Genomic DNA, 26,636 nt, shown 5'->3' with positions numbered 1-26,636 from the left:
AGGGACTCCCTACGCTGCTATGAGGAGCTGAGTGCCGTCTGCTCGGAGGAGGACAACTACAGCCAGAGTCGGAGGCTCCTCTTCCAGGTAAGTTTATCCACGTTCTCCGCGGAAGACAGAATCGGGATCCAAAAATGACCGTTAACAGATTGGAGATGGAGAACTGGGAACCAGGCTAACAAAATGCATTTCAACAGGGACAAATGTCAGGTTCTGCACTTAGCTCAAAAAGTTGGAGTTCTTGATGAATAGGAATAGGAATAATTTATTATTGGCCAAGTACATTTTCCAACATAATTGTAATTTGTTTCGTGTCCAGAGGAGGGCAACCAAAATGGTCAAAGGCCTGGAAACGATGCCTTATGAGGAACGGCTTAGGGAGCTGGGTATGTTTAGCCTGGAGAAGAGAAGGTTAAGGGGTGACATGATAGCCATGTTCAAATATATCAAAGGATGTCATCTAGAGGAGGGTGAAAGGTTGTTTTCTGCTGCTCCAGAGAAGCGGACACAGGGCAATGGATTCAAACTACAAGAAATAATATTCCACCTAAACATTAGGAAGAACTTCCTGACAGTAAGAGCTGTTCGACAGGTGGAGTCTCCTTCTTTGGAGGTCTTTAAGCGGAGGCTTGACAGCCATCTGTCAGGAATGCTTTGATTGTGTTTCCTGCTTGGCAGGGGGTTGGACTGGATGGCCCTTGGGGTCTCTTCCAACTCTAGGATTCTCTCCCAGGTCGCATTCTGCCACTCTAACCACTGCACTACCCTGGCTCTCGATGTCTAGAAAGTGGTGGAATTTTAAACAGACATACACCGGCTTTCCCCTGGCATAAAAATGTTCAGGGTTTTTGACTTTTAGTGAATCCCAGTTCCGAATCTATTGCATCCTCTCCTGAGGCAATCCCTTGCATCTCTGAGCCAACCTTCTCACTTGGCTTGTTTGTTTTTGCACCGCTGATGCTTAACAGTCCTCACTTTCCAGGCGCAAACTCTTCCAGGGTGGCTCACGAGCGGAAACAGAACACAGAAAAGAAAATGGCCCGTGAAAACAAACATTGAAGTTCAGGTGCTGAAGCAAAAGAGGGTGGGGTGTGTCGAGTGTTCCACTGTGTATCTCCGAAATCCGGGACATGGCCTGGATTTGCAGGGTCGGAAGGGGCCCCCAGGAGTCATCTAGCCCAATCACCTGCAATGCGGTTGGAGTCTTCCTCCAACCTCTGCTTGAAACCTCCAGTGGGGGAGAGACGCTCACCATTCGAGGGAGTCTCCTGATCTCCTCCTACTGAACACGTTTTTGAATGCAATTTGGACCGATTTGCACATTTCGCCAAGGAATTTATCCTAAAACGATGCAGTTCTGACTGCAGTGTTCACTGATAGGTTCCTTTAAAAAAAAAATGCCCACCCCTCTCTTCTCTTCTCCCCCTCCCCACAGGATGGCTACCCTCGAGGGGCTGGGGCGGACCCGATCCAGCGCAGGCAGCAGCGGAGATCTTTGGAGCATCGGCCCATGGTACCCAAACTTCAAGAGGAGGGGAGGCGGGCAAGGGACGCAGGGGTCCCCTTCCCCGTCTCTGACCTCCTTCCTCTCTCGATCTCTTCCCCGCAGGGTGTGGTCCCCTACCTGGGCACCTTCCTCAAGGACTTGGTGATGCTGGATGCAGCCACACGGGACAGGCTGCAGGTGAGGAGGAGGACAGGGTGGCAGGCAGGAGACGCCAACCACGCAAGGGAACAGACTCATAGGACTATGGGATTTTGGGTTTTGAGGGCACCCCCGAGGGTCATTCAGTCCAACCCCCTACAATGAAGGGAATCTTAAATCTTTCAGAAAGGGGGCGGGCTCTCCTTCCTTGGAGGTTTCTCAGCAGACGAGGCTTTGGTGGAGATTGCTGCCTTGCAGGGTGGACTGGATGACCCTTGATGGTCCCTTCTGTGATTCTATGGCAAAGTGACCCAGCTGCCTCCAAATGCAGAGGTGGATTGGCAGGATGGTGAGGATGACAGAACAGCAACTCGCACAGAGAGACAACCAGGGAGTCCCTTCCCTGGGAGAGGACTTTGGGGTGGGAATCCCAGCAGGAATGAATGAATGAATGAATGAATGAGCCAATTTCATTGGGGCAAATGAGGAGATCTTAGGCTGCACTCCAGAAACAAGCGCAATTTAGGAATTACTTCTGTGAAATCAGGAGGCAAGCAACTTTTTCTGGCCCTGGTGGGACTGGAGCTGTCTCGTGGGGTGCATCTGCGCTCATTTCTGGAATAATTACGTCTCTCCTCCCCCCTGACTTGCACGGGGTTCAACTAGAGGACCTTTGGGGTTCCTCCCAGCTCTATGATTCTGACTCTTTGTCTCTTTGCAGAACGGGTACATCAACTTCGAGAAGCACCGCAAGGTACGTGCCGCATTGGAAGAGGGGAGGAGCATGCAATGGGCACCCCCTTAAAAAAGAGGGGGCGCCTCCTATTATTGATGCCCGTTTTTCTTTGTTTGTGTGTCCCCCAAATAGGAATTCGAGATCCTCACCCAGCTGCGACTCCTGCAGGCCAACTGCCGCAACTACGCCCTGAGCCCCGACCGGAACCTCCAGCGATGGCTGCAGCGCCTGCCCCGACTCAGCGAGGCCCAGAGGTGGGTCTCAGGATCCCACCCGAAACCCGTCCCGCTCTTTGGCCCTAGAATCCTAAAACAGTTGGAAGGGGGTTCCCGGAGGTCACACAGCCCACCCCCCTGATATGCCGGCCCCTCGGTTTGTGCAAATGTTTAGACTGGAAAGAGAAGTGGCTGAATTGCAACTAATCACCAAACTTAAAACCATGGAGAAACCTGGTCTGAACAAAGACATTGGATTCTTATCTCATTATACATAACAAAGCTATCTTTAGCCATCTCACTCCTTGCCTTTCCCTGTAAGACCAATTGCAGTCCTTAACAGTCGTCAACAGGTTTTCCACACCTATCAGCCAATCACCCATTCCCACCACCCTTCTGAGTAATACCCTCCCCACTCCCTCACTATATTTAAGAATCTGGTGACTTCTGTTTCAGTGTATCTGAAGAAGTGTGCATGCACACGAAAGCTCATACCAAGAACAAACTCAGTTGGTCTCTAGGTGCTACTGGAAAGAATTTTCTATTTAGCTGGAATTTGTGGAGGGGACAACCCCCCCCCCCCAGATATCATGCAGACAGACCCCACAAAAGCCCATGACCATATCAGCACCATCAAAGTTTGTATACTGCTCTTTATCTGTAAACTTCACATTTCGGTGAAATAAGTTTTTGGATGCTGCAGACAGTGGAGTGGTCTCCTTTGAGAGGCAGTGGGCTCTCCTTCCTTGGAGGTGGGATGGTCCTCCATTGTGGATGCTTGAGCTGAGATTCCTGCAAGGCAGGGGGTTGGACTCGATGACCCTTGTAGCATTCTTGAAACTGTTCAGTCTAAATTCCTAAGGCAGATTTTCACGGTGCTGCACTGCGCCTGGAGGCAAGCTTTCCCTCCGTAGAAACTCGATCTTGGCTTTTTTGTTGTTGTTGTTCAGTCGTTCAGTCGTGTCCGACTCTTCGTGACCCCATGGACCATAGCACGCCAGGCACGCCTATCCTTCACTGCCTCCCGCAGTTTGGCCAAACTCATGTTAGTAGCTTCGAGAATACTGTCCAACCAATCTCATCCTTTGTCGTCCCCTTCTCCTTGTGCCCTCCATCTTTCCCAGCATCAGGGTCTTTGCCAGGGAGTCTTCTCTTCTCATGAGGGTGGCCAAAGTACTGGAGCCTCAACTTCAGGATCTGTCCTTCTAGTGAGCACTCAGGGCCGATTTCCTTGAGAATGGATAGGTTTGATCTTCTTGCAGTCCATGGGACTCTCAAGAGTCTCCTCCAGCACCATCATTCAAAAAGCATCCATTCTTCGGCGATCAGCCTTCTTGATGGTCAGCTCTCACTTCCGTACATTACTACGGGGAAAACCATAGCTTTAACTATACGGACCTTTGTCGGCAAGGTGATGTCTTTGCTTTTTAAGATGCTGTCTAGGTTTGTCATTGCTTTTCTCCCAAGAAGCAGGCGTCTTCTGATTTCGTGACTGATCTTGGCTAAGAACCTTTACACTACTGGCTCCGTATAACCTAAACCTTCCGGCCTTCATGTACAAGACTCTCACAAAAGCATGTGGTCCAAATCGGTGCGTCAAAAACTTCTCTCCTGCGGTCTCCACCCACATCAGCTCCTAACGATGGGCCGCACTAGGGCAAGAGCCTAATTGGTCCTAAAGGATCTTGAGCAACAAAATAATCTGGCGATTATAAAGAAACGCTGTCCTTGGTACGCCTTCTCTTCCCCTTCCCAGTTTGATTCTTTGCCGCCTTATTTGCACAAATTAACCACCCCAAAATTCAGACGCGCCTTCACGCTAGCTAATTGGATGTGCTGCCCTCAGCGGTACTCGAGGGCAGATTTCAATAGATCCCAATCGAAAAAAGACCCTGCCCCTGCGGGAAACGGCAACTTGGAAGCAGTGGATCATGGTCTTGGTAGACCACAAACTGACATGAGTCAACAGTGTGATGCAGCAGCTAAAAAAGCCAATGCAATTCTGGGCTGCATCAATAGGAGTATAGCATCTAGATCAGGGAAGTAATAGTACACTGTATTCCGCTCTGGTCAGACCTCACCTGGATACTGTGCCAGTTCTGGGCACCACAGTTCAAGAAGGATACTGACAAGCTGGAACGTGTCCAGAGGAGGGCAACCAAAATGGTCCAAGGCCTGGAAACGATGCCTTAGGAGGAACGGCTTAGGGAGCTGGGTATGTTTAGCCTGGAGAAGAGAAGGTTAAGGGGTGATCTGATAGCCATGTTCAAATATATCAAGGATGTCATATAGAGGAGGGTGAAAGGTTGTTTTCTGCTGCTCAGAGAAGCGGACACGGGGCAATGGATTCAAACTACAAGAAAGAAGATTCCACCTAAACATTAGGAAGAACTTCCTGACAGTAAGAGCTGTCGGCAGTGGATTTGCTGCCAAGGAGTGTGGTGGAGTCTCCTTCTTTGGAGGTCTTTAAGCGGAGGCTTGACAGCCATCTGTCAGGAATGCTTTGATGGTGTTTGCTGCTTGGCAGGGGGTTGGACTGGATGGCCCTTGGGGTCTCTTCCAACTCTAGGATCTATGTCCTCCTGTCATGCTCCCTCTATAAGATCTGAGGTTTGAATTTATTACTCCACTCTTACTCACTATCCCAGGCCGTCCATCTACGAATACGTTGTTCTTTCTCTTATCTGATCAAAATGAGCTGACAACAACAAACGTTGCTAGATTTATTGAGGGCGCAATGAGATTAAGGGCCACTATTTGAACGACTATCATAACCATTTGATCAATCTTTCTAACCTACTATTGTTTTTAATTGTACATTGTGTATCCTTTGTTGCAATGGCTGTTGGCTATGCGAATAAAGTTTTCAGTTCAGACCCTTGGGTCCCTTCCGACTCGGAAGATTCTATGATTTTTATGACCCTGTCCTTTAGAAGCTCCTGGTGAATTTTCCACAACGGTCCATGGCATCTTGATTCTGGAATAAAGGGGTCAAGCCTTCAAGGTGCCGCAAGACCCTGGGAAGTGGTCAACAAAAGTGTCCCATCAGCCCCAAGATTTCTGCAAGGTCATCCAGCCCAACCCCCTGCGATGCAGGAATCTCAGCTATAGAATCTCTTCAAAACCTCCAAGGAAGGTTTTCCCGGCCCTTCTCCTTCCCAGTCTGGTCCAGAGGTTTGGGGGGAACCCCTGGAACAGATTTAGGGGGTTTACGGGGGTGGGCAGGATGCACTCCTGTCCTGTAGTTTTTGCTGCAACAGACTGAAACACGGCTGCTGTTTTTTCTTTCTGAGAATTAATTAATTTTTTAAGTAAAATATTTAAAGTGGACATTCTCCTTTCTTTCTTTCTTCTCTCTGCCAGCTACCAGCTCTCCTGCACGATCGAGCCGCCTGTGGAAGGAGCAGCGACCCCTGGCCGCCCATGAAGCCCACCGTGGTGATCACCCACTGCGCAGAGTGAGAGGCGGGAAGGGGCGGGGAGAGATGGGAGGGGTCCCCGAAGGCCCTCGAGCCCCCCACCCCTTGCCAAAAAAGAATCCATGGCAGCTGGCCACCCCGTCCTCTGCTTTAGAAACCTCCAGCAGAAGAGAAAGTCCAGCACCACATCTTCTCTCCCTCCGCCCTCTAATTGGAAGCTTTCTTTTCAAGCACAGATAACACAATTGTGGAGCTGGAAGGGGGACCCCCAAGGCAAACAAGATGAATTTTAACAGGGAGAAATGTAAAGTACTACACTTGGGGGGGGGGGAAATGAAAGGCACAAATACAGGATGGTTGACACCTGGCTTGAGAGCAGTACATGTGAAAAGGATCTAGGAGTCTTGGTAGACCATAAACTTGACATGAGTCAACAGTGTGATGCAGCAGCTAAAAAAGCCAATGCAATTCTGGGCTGCATCAATAGGAGTATAGCATGTAGATCAAGGAAAGTAATAGTACCACTGTATTCTGCTCTGGTCAGACCTCACCTGGAATACTGTGTCCAGTTCTGGGCACCACAGTTCAAGAAGGATACTGACTAGCTGGAACGTGTCCAGAGGAGGGCAACCAAAATGGTCCAAGGCCTGGAAACAATGCCTTATGAGGAACGGCTTAGGGAGCTGGGTATGTTTAGCCTGGAGAAGAGAAGGTTAAGGGGTGATATGATAGCCATGTTCAAATATATCAAAGGATTCCATACATAGGAGGGAGAAAGGTTGTTTTCTGCTGCTCCAGAGAAGCGGACACTGGGCAATGGATTCAAACTACAAGAAAGAAGATTCCACCTAAACATTAGGAAGAACTTCCTGACAGTGAGAGCTGTTCGACAGTGGGATTTGCTGCCAAGGAGTGTGGTGGAGTCTCCTTCTTTGGAGGTCTTTAAGCGGAGGCTTGACAGCCATCTGTCAGGAATGCTTTGATGGTGTTTCCTGCTTGGCAGGGGGTTGGACTGGATGGCCCTTGGGGTCTCTTCCAACTCTAGGATTCTAAGGGACATTTAGCCCAACCCCCTGCAATGCAGGAATCTCAGCTCCAGCACCCCAGGTGCTCAAATGGCCACCCAGGCTCTTGCTTAAAGGCCTCCCAGGAAGGAGAGTCCGAATCGCAGGTGTCCAGCCGGAATCTTAAAACCCTAGCGCTGTAGAGCTGGGTCCCCGAGGGTCCCACCTGCTGAAACTTCTTCTCCTGGTCACCAACCGTTTCTCCTTTCCCCCCCAGCCTGGCCACCTCGATTGGGATGAGCACCCTTGTCTCCTGGGACAAGCCCAGCTCCCCACAAGCCCCGCCAGACCTCCTGCTGCCTCCACCTGCTTCCCCCACCCCCCACGGGCAACCGCAGCAGACCCAGGTGAGTTGGGGGGCCGGGGCCATGTCTTTCCCAGCTGCGATTCGTGTGAGCTTCATGCGTGTCTGGCGATCTGTAGGTGGTCTGCCACTCGCCGCAAGGCGTCTCCCCCTCCTCCACCGCATGCCTTCGGCCATTTATGCCCCAGGCAAAAAAAACGTTCTATTTGAAATGTGTTGTGGGAGGGGGGGTTATCAGTTTGCCATCGTTCTTATTTTCCACTAGGTACAGTGGTACCTCGGGTTAAGAACTTAATTCGTTCCAGAGGTCCGTTCTTAACCTGAAACTGTTCTTAACCTGAAGCACCACTTTAGCTAATGGGGCCTCCCGCTGCCGCTGTGCCGCCAGAGCAGGATTTCTGTTCTCATCCTGAAGCAAAGTTCTTAACCTGAAGCATTATTTCTGGGTTAGCTGAGTCTGTAACCTGAAGCGTATGTAACCCGTGGTACCACTGTATTCTGTGCTTTTATTCTATAGTACTGTATTTTTTGCTCCGTAGGGTGCACCGGACCATAGGGCACACCTCGTTTTTAGAGGAGGAAACAAGGGGAAAAATATTTTTATGGTTTTCCTCCTCTAAAAGGCCTGTTTTTTTTGAGGATCAGCTAAAAGTTTTGCAGCTTTTTGCAAAGGGAAAAGCCCTGTTTTTTTGAGGATCAGCTAAAAGTTTTGCAGCTTTTTTTGCAAAGGGAAAAGCCCTTTTTTTGAGGATCAGCTAAAAGTTTTGCAGCTTTTTTTTGCAAAGGGGGAAAAGCAATGCTCCTTTTGCAAAGGGGGAAAAGCAAAGAGGAAAAGCCCCATTTTTATGGGGTTCAACTCACATTTCTGCAGCTTCTTAAGGAAAGGGAGGTGTTTCTACAGTTTCCAGACAGATAATCTAATCAGCCAGTCTTACATGTTGCTGGGGAAACAAACAACCTCCCTCTGCAGCACATTCAACAATGGAGGGCGGGGCTGAAAGGGAGCCGGGACTCTTATCTGTCTCCCGATCTCTTGCTGATCAGCTGCTGAGCGGGGTCCTTTCAACACCCCCTTTTCTCTTTGTAAAATAAAAAGCATGATCCTCTTTTGGCCCCTGGGCAATTCAGCTCCAGGGACCACCATTCGCTCCATAAGACGCACAGATATTTCCCCTTACTTTTTAGGAGGGAAAAAGTGCGTCTTATGGAGCAAAAAACATACGGTAATTTTAAGTTGTGAACCTAACCTCCCTGTGATCTGCGGATGAAGGGCAGCATAGCAAACAGATTCAATGATTAATAAACAAACAAGTAATAACAGATCATAGATCAGAGGGTTGTTAGAGTTTAACGGGACTCCTGGCGGTCATCTAGTCCAACCCCCTGCAATGCAGGGATCTCAACCAGTAGAAGCAGCAGTCATAATTATAACGGGAAACCTGCATGCCTTTACATGAATTTTCACATCAGAAGCAGAACAAGGGTCCTGCTTAGTATCGGTTTTTAAGGAAAGGGCTGGTGTTGTGATGTTTTTATTGTGATTTTCTGTACCTTTAATCTCTCACCTAGTATCTCTCTTAGGGCTGCCATACGTATGGGCTTTCCCTGACACTTCTGGGATTTGGGCCTGAAAAATGGCGTCCGGGGGGTGGGTTTTCCCGAAATCAGCAAAATGTCCAGGAAAACCTGGAAGTATGGCATAAAAATTCCTTCCAGTAGCACCTTAGAGACCAACTAAGTTTGTTCTTGGTATGATGAGCTTTCGTGTGCATGCACACTTCTTCAGATATTCTTCAGGTTGGTCTCTAAGGTGCTACTGGAAGGAATTTTTTTATTTTATTTTGTTTTGACTATGGCAGACCAACACAGCTACCTACCTGTAACTGGAAGTATGGCAAAAGGGATGGAAAATGCGATAAAATCTGCGGAAAATGAAATCAGCAACTCTGTCCGGATTTTCACTTTTTGGAAATATGGCAACCCTACCTACCTGTTTGTGTTTAATTGCTATTTCACAACTGTGATGCTTTTATCTGTTTCCGTGAGCCACCTTCAGAAGTACCTGGGTTTGGGATGAGGCCACTTGACCGTCCCAGCCTGTTGCTGCTTCTACGTTGCATTTCCCCCATGTTGTTAACTGCCCTGGGATCTGTGGGAATTTAACCAATAAATAAATGAGGTACCTACTGAGGACCCATAAGAAGCAACTGTGCCAAAAGGGGCATCGTTGTGAATATTAGAACTGGGGAGGGGGGGGAGATTTCTCGAAGTACCCCCCCCCCCCCGCTGCCGGCCCGTGTAGACAGCACTGAGCAGGACGGATCCCTCGCTAACCCTTGCCTCCCGCTGCCTCCCCAGCGTACGAAGTGGCCCTCCGTCTCCTCGCTGGACACGGCCCCGGAGAACGCCTCTTCTCCCTCCTCCCCGGAGGGCTTAGCCCCACCCCCTGCCGTGGGGGGCACCTTCGCCCGGGGCCACCGGCGATCGGCATCCTGTGGGTCGGCCTACCCCACGGCCCCCGCCCCGGACAGCGGACTCCCCTCGGACTGCCGCATCATCCGCGTGAGCATGGCTCTGCACAACGGCACCCTCTACAAGAGCATCTTGGTGAGTGGGCAGGAACGGCCTTTAGCTTTCAGCCGTGAATGGCAGGAGGTTCGTCTAGACCAGGCACCCCCCAAACTCGGCCGTCCAGGTGTTTTGGAACTACAATTCCCACCATCCCAGACCACTTGTCCTGTTAGCTAGGGATGATGGGAGTTGTGGTCCCAAAACATCTGGGGGGCCGAGTTTTGGGGGTGCCTGGTCTAGATGGCCCTAGGGGGTTCCTTCCCGCCCTGCAGCTCTATACAGTTCCCCAGCCAGGCGCCTGCCAGCTGTTTCGCGCTACGACGTGGGACCAGGTTATCTGTGTCATGGCCTGACCCCACACGCAGACGCCCAGCTGCTTGGACTGAAGGGGGCTGGGCTGGATGACCCTTGGGGGTCCCTTCCAACTCGATGCGATTCTGCGATTGGCCGAACTGGCCCATTTGCAGGGGCGACGCAACACCCGTTCTGTATTTGTAATAAACTGTGGAACTCTCTGCTGAGTGACACCAAGCAGATACCATAGAATCATAGAATCGGAAGGGACCCCAAGAGTCATCTAGTCCAGCCCCCTGCAATGCAGGAATCTCAGCTAAAGCACCCAACCTTTGCTGTGTTCTTATCAGTGCCTCCTAAAACCCTTTTTATTTTAGACAAGCCTACCCAGATAACGTGGAATGTTGGTGTGTTTTAATCTGTTTTCAGTTTGCTTTTTGTTTCATTTTTTACATAGCTATTTTCACACTGTTTTACCAATAATTTCACTATTTTTCGAAACCGCTTTGAGGCTTGTTTGTTTTGTTACAATCCAGTAGCCTATAAATTTGATGAAATAAACTCCCAATCAGCCCTAGTCCCAAAAATCCCGAGGGGCACCCTATTGGCGAAGGCTGAAAATCCTGTTTCTTTCTCTCTCTCCCTGTGCTATTGCTGCCTGCCCACTGCAGGTCACGAGCCAAGACAAGGCGCCGGTTGTGATCGGGAAGGCGCTGGAGAAACACAACCAGGATCGGGTCCTGGCCCCCAACTACGAACTGGTGCAACTCCTGCCAGAAGGCCGAGGTGAGGCCCGTCTCTGTGCCTTATGGTGGGAAGGGGGGGGGATGTGAATCCTGTGTTGCAAAGGGGTTGGACTAGATGAACCCTGGGGGTCCCTTCCAACTCTACAATTCTGTTGCAAGCATTTACGCCACTGGTTTTAACTGCTGCCTGCGGGATTTTGCCGTGCTTCAAACTGCTCTTCGGTTACAATTAGCTTTCTGGCGCTTCCCCTGGCAGCTTATAAATGTTTTCTTAAAAAATACTTTTCCAACGTAGCAGCGCAGAGGACGGTGCCTTTTAAACATTTCCCCTGCTTCAAGGCTGCCCAATGGACTTCAAAGTCTGTATTATCCTCCCCTTGTTTGTCAGCAGATTCTAATCGAGACATCTTCTGATGTTGACAAAGTGGCAAAAATCTTCCGGCTTTGTATTTGGGTTCTTCGGAAAACGGCAGCTCGGGTTCTGCAAACCCACAGAGCAACAGAGGTCTGGGAAAGCAATGCTAATAGAGGTTTTTGTTTCATAGAATCATAGAATCTTAGAGTTGGAAGAGACCACAAGGGCCACCCAGTCCAACCCCCTGCCAAGCAGGAAACACCATCAAAGCATTCCTGACAGATGGCTGTCAAGCCTCCGCTTAAAGACCTCCAAAGAAGGAGACTCCACCACACTCCTTGGCAGCAAATTCCACTGTCCAACATCTCTCACTGTCAGGAAGTTCTTCCTAATGTTTAGGTGGAATCTTCTTTCTTGTAGTTTGAATCCATTGCCCCGTGTCCGCTTCTCTGGAGCAGCAGAAAACAACCTTTCTCCCTCCTCCATATGACATCCTTTTATATATTTGAACATGGCTATCATATCACCCCTTAACCTTCTCTTCTCCAGGCTAAACATACCCAGCTCCCTAAGCCATTCCTCATAAGGCATCGTTTCCAGGCCTTTGACCATTTTGGTTGCCCTCTTCTGGACACGTTCCACCTTGTCAGTATCTTTCTTGAACTGTGGTGCCCAGAAAGACAGGAGATGAGCTGCTCCCCCAGGAGTCACTGGTTTTGGCTTTGGGCATGCCATTTCCTTTTCCACCTGGGAACTCAAAAAAATGAGCAGTTCCCCTCGTTCTTCCGCCTTGACCCCTTCTCTCTCTTCCTACCACCCCTGCAGAGCTGGCCTTCCCGACCACGGCGAACGTCTTCTACGCGATGAGCAGCAGCTGCCTGGACTTCATGCTGCGACCCAAGCGCCCGCGGGAGAAGCCGCCCCCTCCACCGCCCAAGCCCAAGCCCAAGCCGACGCCACCCAAGGGGGTGGAGATCAGCGCCACCTTCCCGAAGATCAAGGCCACCGGTCGGAAGATAGCCAGGGCCCTCTTTTGAGTTGGGTGGCAGGACGACGGAGCCGTGCCTCCGTTTCCACTCGCTCAGGGCTGGCAGCCCACGCTGCCCTTGAGACTGCGGACAGCATAGGGTTGCCAGAGGGCAACGCGGTGTCAGAAGTGGCAAAACGTTTGGCAGAGCTGCATTGTCAGGCCTCGCGGCCCGTCCTGGCTGGCGGAGAACCCTGGTTTTCCAGAGTCTTTGAGGAACTCGATGCCCTTAACTGCTCAGACCCGGGGAAAGGGAAACCAGAGGGCAGGACCCAATCCGACGGATGCAAACGACAAGGAAAGAGATTCCGGCTAAATGTTAGGAAGAACTTCCCTTTTGATGGTGGAACCGGAGGTGGCAGAGTTGCCCTCATTTTTTAAGCACAGCTTGCATGGCCACCTGGGATCCTTTAGCTATGATTCCGCCATCAGGGGGCTGGACTAGATGACCCCTGGGGGACCCCCCTGATGTTCCGTTTCTGAGTCCGTTGTCCGGTTTCCAGTGCCAGCACCTTTCCTTTCCTTCATCATGCCGTTTACAGCTCAGTTGGGTAGAGCATGGGGCTGATAAGGTTTGCAGGTTCGAGTCCCACCTTGGACTGCTGGGGTTGGACTGGATGAGCCTCAGGTGCCTTTGAACTCTGCGCTTCTAGTGAAATCCCTCCCCTCTAGCTCAGGGGGAAAGGCTGTGTTGTCGAAGACACGGATGTTGTATCGCGCTTGGAAGAGTTTCCATCTGCTTTGTGTACTTCCTGTTGCCGTCGCCACCGGCTTCCTGTTTCTTTACCGTGGGCGCCTTCTCCTCTCGGTCTGGGCTCCTCCCATCCCCACCCCCCCCGGCCTGCCCCAAGTGCCTTAACTATCCATGGGAAGGGTTGCCAAGTGGCCCTGAGGCACTTCGCTTCCTGCTGCGGGGAGGGAGGGCTTGGCGGATTGCCCTGTTGACGGCTGCTGCACAGATCCTCCTTTTTGGACCGGTGGGAAAATGGAGCGATTCTGTGCGTGTCGGAGGCTGTTTCTCACAGATCCCAGATGCAAACTGCCTCCTCTGCTAACCTCAGCTGCCCCATTATCTCAGGGAGGGTGTGTGTCACTCTGAGATGCACTTGGCACAACCTGCGCTGAGTGCAAATTAACACTAATTTTTTTAAAGAGACGGCGCTATGTTGCGAGGCTGTGGGGAAAGGTTCGGCCTGACCCACGGCCAAATTTGCCCTTCCTAAAGTGAGGGGGAAATGTCACCTGTGAATCCTGATGCTGGTGGGAAGACGGTGACTTCAGTTAGCTGCATGGCTTTTCGTGGCCGTTTTTACAAGGACAGTCACTTTGCAAATTCCGCTCCAGCCACCCTCAGGTTGGGATCTCCTCCAGGGGTTTTGCACTAAGTTTCCCATCAACCCCAACCGATGGCTTCAAGATTAGACAACTGGGCCAAAGCAAACAAGATGAATTTTAACAGGGATAAATGTAAAGTACTACACTTGGGCAAAAAAAATGAAAGGCACAAATACAGGATGGGTGACACCTGGCTTGAGAGCAGTACATGTGAAAAGGATCTAGGAGTCTTGGTAGACCACAAACTTGACATGAGTCAACAGTGTGATGCAGCAGCTAAAAAAGCCAATGCAATTCTGGGCTGCATCAATAGGAGTATGGCATCTAGATCAAGGGAAGTAATAGTACCACTATATTCTGCTCTGGTCAGACCTCACCTGGAATACTGTGTCCAGTTCTGGGCACCACAGTTCAAGAAGGATACTGACAAGCTGGAATGTGTCCAGAGGAGGGCAACCAAAATGGTCCAAGGCCTGGAAACGATGCCTTATGAGGAACGGCTTAGGGAGCTGGGTATGTTTAGCCTGGAGAAGAGAAGGTTAAGGGGTGACATGATAGCCATGTTCAAATATATCAAAGGATGTCATCTAGAGGAGGGAGAAAGGTTGTTTTCTGCTGCTCCAGAGAAGCGGACACGGGGCAATGGATTCAAACTACAAGAAAGAAGATTCCAGCTAAACATTAGGAAGAACTTCCTGACAGTGAGAGCTGTTTGACAGTGGAATTTGCTGCCAAGGAGTGTGGTGGAGTCTCCTTCTTTGGAGGTCTTTAAGCAGAGGCTTGACAGCCATCTGTCAGGAATGCTTTGATGGTGTTTCCTGCTTGGCAGGGGGTTGGACTGGGTGGTCTCTTTCAACTCTAGGATTCTATGATTCTAAGTTACGAGAAAGGAGGTTCCGAGTAACATCCTTCTGAACCGCCTTCTCCTTTAAACCGAGGTTGGATGGCCATCTGTCATGGATGCTTTTGCTGAGATTCCTGCATTGCAGGGGGTTCGGCTAGATGGCCCTTGAGGGTCCCTTCCAACACTTGAATTTTGTGATTCATTGGAGGTTGGGTGGGCTTCTGTCAGTTATTATTGAATGCTGGTTCCTGAATTGCACAGGGTTGGACTAGATGACCCTGGGTGTCCCCTCCCAATGCCAGAGTTCTGAGATTACAGGACTTTTGGACTACAGTTCCCACCAGCACCCAATGGGGAGTTGTAGTCCAAAACGCCCGAGGCGATCTCGGCTTGAGGAAGGTTGTTTCCCTAACCATCGAAAGATGGGTGTTCCCCCACCTTTTCCTCTCCTGCTCATTCTCTTCCCGCAGCTAACATTTTATATACTTTCCTAAACAGCTTGCAAATTGGCTCTCGTCTTTCGTGTACTGTTTGGAGGCAATTCCTCTCCTTCCACATCAACATATTTGAAACTCTGCAGAATCCGCAATATATTTTTCTACTATTTAAGTTTCAGCACAAGAAATGCCTTCTTCACGGGAGCCTTTTGACACCTTCCGTAACGTTCTGTGGGCTGAGCTGCACCCGTTGGGCTGCTGCCTGCCCCTTGACGCCGCTGGGGGAAGGCAGGGGCCGTCTCACAGCTGCCCACGGGCAACAAGCACTTTCTACCTGCTGCCTATTAACTTTTTTTCCCTCTTTCTTTGGAGGAAAAATAATAAAAACACGTTTTGAATGTTAAAAACATTTGCACTCGGCTCCATCAGGGACACTGAAACTTCCTATAAAATATTATTATAAAAAGCAGCTTTGTGGTATGAAAAGCTTTGTGTGGGGGAGAAGGGGAGGGCTCACCCCTAGCCTGGGGACCCAGGCTGAGATGGGAGTACCTCTGAGGACGTGAAGAGTGCCCTAAAACAAAATGGCAATATTTGGGCTGTCTTTGCAAAGTGCTCAGAGGTTCTGTTTACAACCAAGTGGTGGGGGCCAGCCTGGCCTCCTTTTTGGCCTCCTGGAGATGTTCCAAGGATCTCCTCTGCCAGCTTCTAGGTCCCTCTCACCTCCTCTTGCCTAAAGCAGCAACGTTGGAAACATTCCCAGGCACCTGTCCCTGGTGGGGATGTGAACTTGACGTAGGGAGGAACACAGGGCTCTTTGCCAGCCCCAGAGAAGCAGGCAGGAGGTCAGAGCAGCTGCAGCCTGGCCCTAGAGACCCGAGGAGGGGCAGGATTTCTCCAAGCCTGGAGATGCGAGATATGATAGCCTCTTCAGATATCTCAAAGGCTGTCAACATGGAAGAGGGAGCAAGCTTGCTCTGGAGGGGAGGACTCGAACACATGGCTTCGGGTTACAATAAAAAGAGGATTCTGTCTAAACTTTCAGACAGGAAGAGCTGTTCCACAGTGGAATGTCTGCTGGGATCTCCTCCCTTGGAGGTTTTTAAGCAGAGGTTGGATGGTCATCCATCAGGGATTCTTTAGCTGAGATTCCTCCCTTAGCAGGGGGTTGGACTGGATGACCCCCCGAGGTCCCACCGATCTCTACATTTCCATCCTTTCCCTAGAGAGCGAACCGAATGTCCCTGCTCCCTAGAAAGCTCTGCCAGTGCAGCAGGAGGCGGTACACACAGAGTTGGCAAGAAATCCCACCCTTCTCGGTTTTTCTGCATCCGCTTGGCAGCCCCTGCGGAAGTTGGTGGCTGTCGGCCGAAGGAGGGTCTCATCGGAAGAATGTGCTCTGCTCCTGCCTTGGCAGGGGGCTGGACTAGATTGCCCTGGGGGTCCCTTTCAACTCTACCGTTCAGGGATCCCAGCCCAGCCACCCTTCGAAGCTGCTGCAGCCTGACCCTAGAGAGAGCTCCCCGGGAGGCAGCAGCGGGGGTCGAGACGCCCTACAGATGCCAGGCCACAGGGGCGGATTTTGTGTGTCCTCTCACCCTCTTGTGTTGAGGGGGGTGGTCTCCTTTCCAGGGGCTTCCCCCTCCCCATGGCGAGGTCTGAGTGCGAAAGAGGAAGGCATCAGCCGAGAGAGAGTTGTGAGACTTGGTCCTAGCTTTTATTTCTGCCCAGCGGAGCAGGCCTCACAACGGCCTGAGCCGCGGTAGCAGGTGTCCCCATCCCTCCCCCCAAAGTCCAGCAACACCCCCCCAGGCTCCCCTCAGGCCTTGACGGCCCCCTTGGCCTGGGCTTTCTGGAACTCCTGCTGCAGCCGCGCCAGGGTCTCCCGCTGCTGGTCCGACTTCTTCTCGTAATCCTGCATCTGGCCCTCGTAGCGCTTGCTGAAACGACATGACACAGCGGAGGCGGGGGTCAGCGCTTGTGGCTTCACCAGCCCCGGGGAGGCCGAGAACACCGCGAGCCCCGCATTGCAAGTGGGTTGGGCTAGATGACACCTGGGGAGCCCTCCCAACACTACACTTCAAGGAATCTCAGTAACTTATGTTCAGAGAAGTGACCCCTCTGGACAGCAGAGCTGGAACATGGACTATAATAATATAATCATTTATTATTTGCACCCCGCCAATCTGGCTGGGATTCCCCAGCCACTCTGGGCGGCTTCCAACAAATATTAAAATACATTAGAATATCACAGATTAAAAACTTCCCTAAACAGGGCTGCCTTCATCTAGCGAGTTTTTCATCTAGCGGGGCACCACTGTGTGTGTGTGTGTGTGTGTGTGTGTGTGTGTGTGTGTGTGTGTGTATATATATATATATATATATATATATATATATATATATATATATATATTCTATTTAACAATTTAGAATACAGTCATACCTCGGGTTGTGCTCGCTGTGGGATACAAACGCGCCTCCCACACGGATCATGTTCACAACCCGAGCGTCCACTGTATTCATTTAAACAGCCTTAAAATATCAATGACTTCCCTTCTCTTTCCATGGTTCATTTTGCATAACACAAATCCCTGCACATTTTACATAAACAATTCAGTTTTCCATTATCGCATCCAGCAAAACTTATTTACACTGTTGAATTTATCTTAATGCTGCCCACGTTTTCAAGTGCACACAATTTCCTCTATTCTCTTCCCATTTTTCTCCTTGCCTTTACTAGAATAATCCCAATAAAATACACACACACACACATATATATGAGAAAAACCGCAGTAGCAGAGCCTCCCCGCCGGATGGAGGCAGCACTCACATCTCCCCTGCGATGTAGTCCAGCCGTTTCGCGACTGTGGCTTTGGCCTCGTCTGTGTCCTGCTTCACCAAAACGGGCCCAATCAGCTTGTAGACGGTGTTGGACGAATCCAACAGGTCCAGCTCCTGCAGAGGAAGGAAAGGTCAGCAGGGAGGGAGGCGGCTCAAGGAGCAGCTTCTGCAAAGGCCGGAAGGGGGGAGGGCCTCACCTCCTTCACCACGTTGTTCTCGGTCAGCTGAGCCTCCAGCTTCTGCCGGGCCGTCATGGACTTGCTGATATCTGGAAGCGTGCGAGAATAATGGGAACAGAAATGGATGCACAGATATGCAGAAAGGGCGAAGCTCGCCGGAATAAGAAGAAGATCCAAGTTTGTAAGACAGAATGGAAATCATTGATAGAGCGTTTGCAAAATTACTGTAAACAAATAAAGATGTTAGCAGGTTTAATATAAATAACGTGCGGTATAAATTTTACACGCACATACAAACACTTATGTATGTAGAAGAGATTGTAAATAACAATTTCACTTAATTGGGAAATGCAGGAAATAATATAAAATATAAGGAACCAAAGAAGGAGGGGGAAGGGAGTCATAATAAGATAAATATGGAATGTCATTTGTGTTTTAAATTTTTGGATATTTTTTCCTTTTTTCTGTACTTTGTAAAAGCTTTAATAATAATAATAATAATAATAATAATAATAATAATAATAAAGTGGGGAAGAAGAGTTCCCTGCAGTAAAACAAACAATAAAAGGAAATCCACACAGTTAAAAGTGTAAAACACACATGGAAAAATATTAGAACCAACATAGACCGGCAGTCCACAGGAATGAATGAAATCCAACCCAGAAGCATAGTGCTGGAAGCGACCCCCAAGGGTCATCTAGTCCAACCCCCTGCAATGCAGGAATCTCAACTAAAGCATCCATGAGAGATGGCTGCCCAACTTGTGCTTCAAAACCTCCAAGAACTTAACTTTTAAGTGGGCCCAGCTACTTCTTGGTGGGAGGTCGAGGCGTGACAGGTGTCTAGAGCGCACATATAAGAAATGAAGTGAAAGACTCCCACATTTTTTAAAGGCAAGCCCAGAACTAAGAGGTGCTGCTATAACGTTCTGGAGCAGGGAAATGGGATTCCGAGGTGCTCTTCTGACTCACTTCCTGAGCCAGGTTCAAAATCCTTGCCTTAATTTACAAAGCCCTGGGCAATTTGGGTCCAGGGTGCTTCAGAGACCGCCTGAACCGCAATTTCCCAGCTTCATCACTCAGGTCACCTGCAGGAGCGTCGCCGTTCGTTCCCCAAGTTGGTGAGGCCCATTTGGCAACAAGGAGAATCCGAGCCTTTAGAGTTATCGGCCCCGTCCTGCGGAAATCCCTGCCACTGGAGATCGGCCAACTTTCAAACGCCTGGTGAGAGCTTTTCTGCTGTCTGATTTCAACTTTTAAAACTGTTTCATGTACAACTATTCTAAGGCGCTCTGATACTTTCTTATGAATAGCGCTCTCTCTCTCTCTCTCTCTTTCTGTGTCTCTGTGTGTGTATTATATACATCAGGGGTGGCCAACTCCTAAGAGACTGTGATCTACTTACAGAATTAAAAACTGGCAGTTGTTGAGCTTTTTTGGGGAGGAGGAAAGCCCTGTTTTTGGGGGGTGCAGGGCAAAAAAACTGAGCTTTTTTTTAGGGGAGCCAGTGATCTACCACAGACGTCCGGCGATCTACTGGTAGATCACAATCTACCTGTTGGGCATGCCTGATATACATAATGGGAGGTGGTGGTGGAAGTTACCTTTCTGTAGCTGCTGGTATTTCTCCAGCTCTCCCTGGAGCTTCTTCTGCAGGGCTTCAGCCATCACCTCCTTCTCTCACGCGGCTCAGGAGCAGTGGTGGGGATGGCAACTCTCTGCAGAAAAAGCAAGCAATTGCCAGTACAGCTTTGCTTACAGAAAAGCCAAGAGACCCCCGGGAAGTTGCAGCTAGGAGAAAATACAGAGTGGAAACAACAACAGTCAGTCACAGTATCTGTACCTCAGAAAAAATACAAAACTGTGAATATCACTGGAAGAATAGCATAAACATGAAACTAAACTGACAATATCTTAATGCAAAGGGCATTTATAAATATTTCATCAGAGGCAAACCTATATATGCTTTAAATCATAAAGTGCAAGTACAAAGTGCAATTGCAAAGTGCAAAAATACAAAGTGCCATATAATGTTCAGTATAATGATGAAGCCACCCGTCGGGAGAACACACCCACATGTTGGAGGGACTCTGAATAACCTTCCCCAACATTGTGAGGATGGACCTACGCGTCTGATAGACATTTGCTATACCATCTTCATCATTATACTGAACATTATATGGCACTTTGTATTTTTGCACTTTGCAATTGCACTTTGTACTTGCACTTTATGATTTAAAGCATATATAGGTTTGCCTCTGATGAAATATTTATAAATGCCCTTTGCATTAAGATATTGTCAGCTTAGTTTCATGTTTATGCTGTTCTTCCAGTGATATTCACGGTTTTGTATTTTTTCTGAGGAGGAGAAAATACAGGGCAGGTCCAGCTGTCACAAGGGCTCTGCTTACGTCCCCCCTCAGGGCTCCAATTTGGAGCAGCCCCTCGCCACCAGCTCCTGGGAGGGGGGGGGTCCTCTATCCTCAGAACAAAAGCCCCTGGGGGAGGATTGAACCCAGGAAGCTGCCCTCTGCCTATGGGTCACCCCAGGGGGCCGCCCCAACTCTCTGCATTTTCCCCTCCCAGGGGCATCTTCTGGCCCCCTCCCCATCTCCCCTCTGGGTGTGTGGAAACGGGGGGGGGAGTGGGGCAGCCACACCGCAGGTTCCCTCCCCACCCAGCTCCCCTTTGCCCCCGCCTCCTCCAATGGATCCCCCCCCGAGCCCTCTCCCCACCAAGCCCCTCCCCCATTGAGCCCCCCCAGCACCCATGGCGCCCCCTCCCCACCAAGCCCCTCCCCCACTGAGGCCCCCCCCAGCACCCATGGCGCCCCCTCCCCACCAAGCCCCTCCCCCACTGAGGCCCCCCCCCAGCACCCATGGCGCCCCCTCCCCACCAAGCCCCTCCCCCACTGAGCCCCCCCCAGCACCCATGGCGCCCCCTCCCCACCAAGCCCCTCCCCCAATGAGCCCCCCCACAGCACCCATGGCGCCCTCTCCTCGCCCCTTGGTGCCCACACCCACCTACCCGTCTCTTGGTGCCCCCCAAAAAACCTTGGTGCCCCCCCCCAAAACCTGCCCCCTCCCCAACTCACGTTCCGCTAAAGCTCCTCCTCCTCCTCCCGACCTCTAACCCCAAGGAACTTCCGCCCGCAGCACTTCCGCGTCACCCAGGATCCCTCGCGGTCTCTCTCTCCTTCCCACACAGGCGCAGAAGGGGCCGCCAGCGCCTTTGGGCGCGTCACTTCCGCCCTCAGCTTAAAAACAGGACGGGAACGTCTTCCCGGGGACTTCGAACACTTCCCCGCCGCAAAGGATCCCGGGAAGTGTAGTTTGTCCCCAGCGGAGCTCCAGTTCCCGGGAGCCCTTGACAAACTAAGAGTTCCCAGGAGGGGATCTTTTATTTTATTTTAGTTTTTGGTGGGGAAGGGTTGGGTGGAGAAAAAAATGCATCGTGTGAATAAGACCCACGTGTCTGGCTGGCCCACGTGTAAACGTGTTTGCGCGCTTTTGTTATTGGTTTTTCCCTTTTTTCCTCGTTTTTCTGTTTCTATTATGTGTTTTCATGCTGTGAGCCGCCCTGGGATCTTGGAGGACGGGGCAGCGTCCAAATTTAATAATGCTAAATAAATAAATGGGCTGTAGCTACATGTGTGTGTGTGTGTGTGTGTGTGTGTGTGTAAATTTTGGGGACCCACATTGCCTCCTGTCTGAGCAGGTATTTAAGAGATCCACAGCATAACCTGCCACTTGGACTCAGAAATCAAGGTTTCCTCCTAATTAAGTGGCCAGGATTAAGATCCTGCTGCAGGAAAGAACACCCTCAGGAGGGACATCAGCCGGAACTGAAATCAAGCTTTGATTTGAGGCTGCTATACCTCCGTTGGTTAGAGCGTGGTGCTCATCCTGCCAAGGTTGTGGGTTCAATCCCCGTAAAGGACAGCTGAATATTCCTGCAGTGCTGGGGGTTGGATTAGATGACCCTTGGGGAACTTTTGGAGTTTCCTATTGCATCACCTGCAGTTACATGCAGGGATTGGGGGTGCTTTGTGAACCCTTGTATGTGTGAATGCACTTCTCCCCGTGCATTTATAAGGGCATGTCATTAATTTCCGTAAGACCCACAAACTGATCTCATTGCTTTTGGAACCACGGCTATACAGCCCCATCCAATACATGCTTACTCAGAAGTAAGTCCTACTCTGCTCCAATGTGCAGAGCCAGCAGTTCTGCTACTGGGAGGCCAAAGGACCCAGAGCGATTTGCAACCGGGGGGGGGAGGGGGTTTCCAAATGTTGCCCTCTTTGATGCACTTCCATTGACTCTTTTGTGTGGGGCCAGATTGTCCCCCAATACAAAAGGGAGAGTAGCAAAAGTCTAGTTTAGTTTCAACTGCACAATTCTAGGATTCTACCTGTGTAAGGGAAAGGCAGCCCTCTCATGGTCACTGGAGGAATAAGGTAGTGTTGGTTGGAGGGAGTTGAGTGTCGCCTTATCACATACATTGTTGTTCAGTCGTGTCCGACTCTTCGTGACCCCATGGACCAGAGCACGCCAGGCACGCCTATCCTTCACTGCCTCCCGCAGTTTGGCCAAACTCATGTTAGTAGCTTCGAGAACACTGTCCAACCATCTCATGCTCTGTCGTCCCCTTCTCCTTGTGCCCTCCATCTTTCCCAACATCAGGGTCTTTTCCAGGGAGTCTTCTCTTCTCATGAGGTGGCCAAAGTACTTAAGCCTTAACTTCAGGATCTGTCCTTCTAGTGAGCACTCAGGGCCGATTTCCTTGAGAATGGATAGGTTTGATCTTCTTGCAGTCCATGGGACTCTCAAGAGTCTCCTCCAGCACCATAATTCAAAAGCATCAATTCTACGGCGATCAGCCTTCTTTATGGTCCAGCTCTCACTTCCGTACATTACTACTGGGAAAACCATAGCTTTAACTATACGGACCTTTGTCGGCATGGTGATGTCTTTGCTTTTTAAGATGCTGTCTAGGTTTCTCATTGCTTTCCTCCCAAGAAGCAGGCGTCTTCTAATTTCGTGACTGCTGTCACCATCTGCAGTGATCATGGAACCCAAGAAAGTGAAATCTCTCACTGCCTCCATTTCTTCCCCTTCTATTTGCCAGGAGGTGATGGCAAATACATACATACAACACCACAACAGGCCTGGGGAAGGATTATTGCATCTGGTCCCAGGCCTGGTTATGGGACAGAGATATCTGGATGCCTATCTGTCATGGATGTTTGTGGAGATTTCTGCATTGCAGGGGGTTCAACCAGATGACCCTTGGGGTCCCTTTGAACTCTATGATAGCTTTAGCCACCTTGGTGGATGACTTACGCTGGAAAATGGACAGTGGGCGTGTGTCCCTGTTTGCTCTGCTGGACTTCTTGGTGGCTTTCAATACCACCAGCCACGGTCTCCTTCTGGGCTGCATTGCAGGGATGGGAATGGGAGCCCTGTGTTACAGTGGCTCCATTCCTTCGTGGAGGGGCGAACCCAGGAGGTGGCACTGGGTGACTCATGTTCCATATGTTGGCCTTTGTCCGGCGTGGTCCGTCAGGGGTCTGTTCTGTCTTCCATGCTATTCAACATTTACGGTTTTGGGTTTGGGTGGCACCCGTATGATGGGTTTCCTATTTGCCTTATGTCATATCAGGGAATAAGGTGTGATATAAATAATAATAATAATAATAATAATAATAATAATAATAATACGCAGTGCAGTCTGCTGGCAGGAAGATTCCCTAGCAAAATGACTTGTGGGATTATGGAAAAGCCCAATCTTCTCCAAACCCCAGAAGAAGCAGGAGCTGTGGGGTTGCCAAATGGGGAATATGAGTGAAAATGGGCCCACCAAGAACCTTCCCTGGAGCTCCTACTTTCCCCTGTTGGAGGTAAAGGTAAAGGGACGCCTGACCGTTAGGACCAGTCGCGGACAACTCTGGGGTTGCGGTGCTCATCTCCCGAGGGAGCCGGCGTACAGCTTCCGGGTCATGTGGCCAGCATGACAAAGCCGCTTCTGTCGAACCAGAGCGGCACACGGAAATGCCGTTTACCTTCCCGCTGGGGAAGTACCTATTTATCTACTTGCACTTTGACGTGCTTTCGAACTGCTAGGTTGGCAGGAGCTGGGACCGAGCAACGGGAGCTCACCCCGTCGCAGGGACCCTCTGATCAGCAAGCCCTAGGCTCTGTGGTTTAACCCACGGCACCACCTGGGTCCCTTCCCCTGTTGGAAGTAGACTTCAAAAAAAGTCTTCCATTATTCAGCTGCATTATGAGGGAGGTATTTGCCCTATTTGTGTGACAGGCGGGGAGGTAAGGGTTAACTCTGTCCTTGCACATGGACCCTCCCTACTAAAAATACCGCCCTGTGCCCCTATTATGTCCAAAGAATGCTTCCTGTTGGCTGTAATCTTCAAGTCCAATTGCAAAGGTGGAGGGAGGCTTTCCACCCTCACTGCCCAGAGCTTTAAATTGTCCCTTAGCACTCTATGGTTTTCCCCGTGTTTGTTATTTGTGGGGATAATTAGATATTCTATCTTACTGTGAAGGCTTTTACACACACTTGTGTCACCAGTGAATTATGGTGCTGGAGGAGACTCTTGAGAGTCCCATGGACTGCAAGAAGATCAAACCTATCCATTCTCAAAGAAATCAGCCCTGAGTGCTCACTAGAAGGACAGATCCTGAAGTTGAGGCTCCAGTACTTTGGCCACCTCATGAGAAGAGAAGACTCCCTAGAAAAGACCCTGATGTTGGGAAAGATGGAGGGCACAAGGAGAAGGGGACGACAGAGGATGAGATGGTTGGACAGTGTTCTCGAAGCTACTAACATGAGTTTGGCCAAACTGCGCGAGGCAGTGAAGGATAGGCGTGCCTGGCGTGCTCTGGTCCATGGGGTCACGAAGAGTCGGACACGACTGAACGACTGAACAACAACGTGTCACCAGTGTGGTGTAGTGGTTGAGAGTGGTAGACTTGTAATCTGGGGAACCGAATTCGCGTCTCCGCTCCTCCACATGCAGCTGCGGGGTGACCTTGGGCTAGTCACACTTCTCTGAAGTCTCTCAGCCCCACTCACCTAACAGAGTGTTTGTTGTGGGGGAGGAAGGGAAAGGAGAATGTTAGCCGCTTTGAGACTCCTTCGGGTAGTGATAAAGCAGGATATCAAATCCAAACTCTTCTCTTCTTCTTCTTCTTCTTCACCACCACCTCTCACCCCCGCTGTTTTGAGATGCTCTGGCACTCTTTGCTGTGTAACCTTCTCTCACTATGCAAGATGTGTTAGCTAGGAGCTGAGTCCTTCCTGGCTATGCTACTAAACACCCATTTTGTTTCTCCTGTCACCAGAGATAATGCTTTATCTGAACACTTCACTGTTCTCATAACCAAGAATGAGGAGGCGTTGAGGTTTGCAATATAACCTTGTGCATGTAACAAGATGCTTTGAGTCTTTCTGTGTCTTCATTGTTCCTTTATTGCAGTTCTAACAATGGGAGTTATGCAGCTGTTCCTATAATGAGGTCCAGCTCCGAGGGTCCCCTGTTGGTTCCCTCCCTGCGAGAAGCGAAGTCACAGGGAACCAGGCAGAGGGCCTTCTGGGTAGTAGCACCCGCCCTGTGGAACACCCTCCCTTCAGATGTCAAGGAGATAAAGAATTACACAACTTTTAAAAGACATCTGAAGGTAGCCCTGTATGGGGAGGTTTTTGATACTTGACATTTCCCCATGTTTTCAGACATGCTGTAAGATGGGCTGAGTAATAATAATAATAATAATAATACAACTCTGCTTCCAAATCATCACCACCAGTCTCATACTCCACTTTCGCAACTCTCCATTCCCAACTCCAAACATTTCCAACTCTCTTTCCCAAAACCAAAAACCAGCTTCCTCTCAGCTCATCATCACCCACCACCACTCCAGATTCACACTCTCCCCCTCCCTATCCAACATTACATTACATCTTATATTATACTTACTATACTGTGAGATGTTACCTTAAAAGACATGTCTATACAACCCACAAACAACAAAACTTCACAAACACTCCTGTATTTGTACTTTGGCCACCTCATGAGAAGACTCCCTGGGAAAGACCCTGATGTTGGGAAAGATGGGGGGGCACAAGGAGAAGGGGACGACAGAGGACGAGGTGGTTGGACAGTGTTCTCGAAGCAACTAACATGAGTCTGGCCAAACTGCGAGAGGCAGTGGAGGATAGGGGTGCCTGGCGTGCTCCGGTCAATGGGGTCACGAAGAGTCGGACACGACTGAACGACTGAACAACAACAAATCATTGCTTATTCTAGTACACTGCCATTAGTGTATTTATTTTGGAGACGCCGTTGATGGAATCTTTTGAGGAGTTGGAGATGGCGTTTATAAGTGGTCCATGTTTAACAAGCATATAGTAAGGCTTTGTAAACAAGCATTTTGGTTTCCCTGCCAATGTCCTGGTCCCCAAACACTCTGCACTTCAATCAGGAGAAAGCTGCACTCACAGAGCTCAGGCGATGCTGGATTTCAGCATCAATGTTGGCCCTTGTGAAAAGGTAACTACCCAAGTAAGAAAAGCGACCAACACTTTCCAATGTTACACCATTCAGTTGGA

At 50.0% G+C, this 26,636-nt stretch overlaps 2 protein-coding genes across 2 annotated transcripts; one reads left to right on the top strand and one right to left on the bottom strand.

Annotated features, from left to right (window-relative positions):
* The first annotated feature begins 41 nt into the window (after positions 1-41).
* On the top strand, positions 42-12,435 carry RGL2 (ral guanine nucleotide dissociation stimulator like 2). Its single transcript, XM_033141754.1, is given in 11 exon segments — positions 42-87; positions 1,436-1,513; positions 1,610-1,684; positions 2,367-2,399; positions 2,514-2,635; positions 5,960-5,993; positions 5,996-6,054; positions 7,297-7,426; positions 9,742-9,990; positions 10,920-11,034; positions 12,175-12,435. Coding segments are annotated over 10 exon segments (1,032 nt in total). The 5' UTR covers positions 42-87; positions 1,436-1,510; the 3' UTR covers positions 12,387-12,435.
* Positions 12,436-16,691: 4,256 nt separating this feature from the next.
* PFDN6 (prefoldin subunit 6) lies at positions 16,692-19,759 on the bottom strand. Its single transcript, XM_033141765.1, has 4 exons — positions 19,616-19,759; positions 18,031-18,101; positions 17,823-17,947; positions 16,692-16,932 (listed from the first exon to the last, which is right to left on the bottom strand). The coding sequence occupies exons 1-4, from the start codon at positions 19,677-19,679 to the stop codon at positions 16,812-16,814; spliced, it is 381 nt and encodes a 126-aa protein (XP_032997656.1). The 5' UTR covers positions 19,680-19,759; the 3' UTR covers positions 16,692-16,811.
* Between the last annotated feature and the right edge of the window lie 6,877 nt (positions 19,760-26,636).

Source organism: Lacerta agilis, chromosome 2 (assembly GCF_009819535.1).
Source record: "Lacerta agilis isolate rLacAgi1 chromosome 2, rLacAgi1.pri, whole genome shotgun sequence".
Lineage (NCBI taxonomy): Eukaryota > Metazoa > Chordata > Lepidosauria > Squamata > Lacertidae > Lacerta > Lacerta agilis.
Note: the sequence above shows the minus strand (reverse complement) of the source record. Positions and strands in the feature narration are given on the sequence as shown.

Excerpts from the sequence above, each read along its gene's own strand:
- PFDN6 (XM_033141765.1), bottom strand. The coding sequence starts at position 19,679 with ATGGCTGAAGCCCTGCAGAAGAAGCTCCAGGGAGAGCTGGAGAAATAC. Across the intron at positions 17,948-18,030 it reads AGAACAACGTGGTGAAGGAG|GAGCTGGACCTGTTGGATTC; the intron begins GTGAGGCCCTCC and ends CTTCCTCTGCAG. Across the intron at positions 16,933-17,822 it reads GACTACATCGCAGGGGAGAT|CAAGCGCTACGAGGGCCAGA; the intron begins GTGAGTGCTGCC and ends ATGTCGTTTCAG.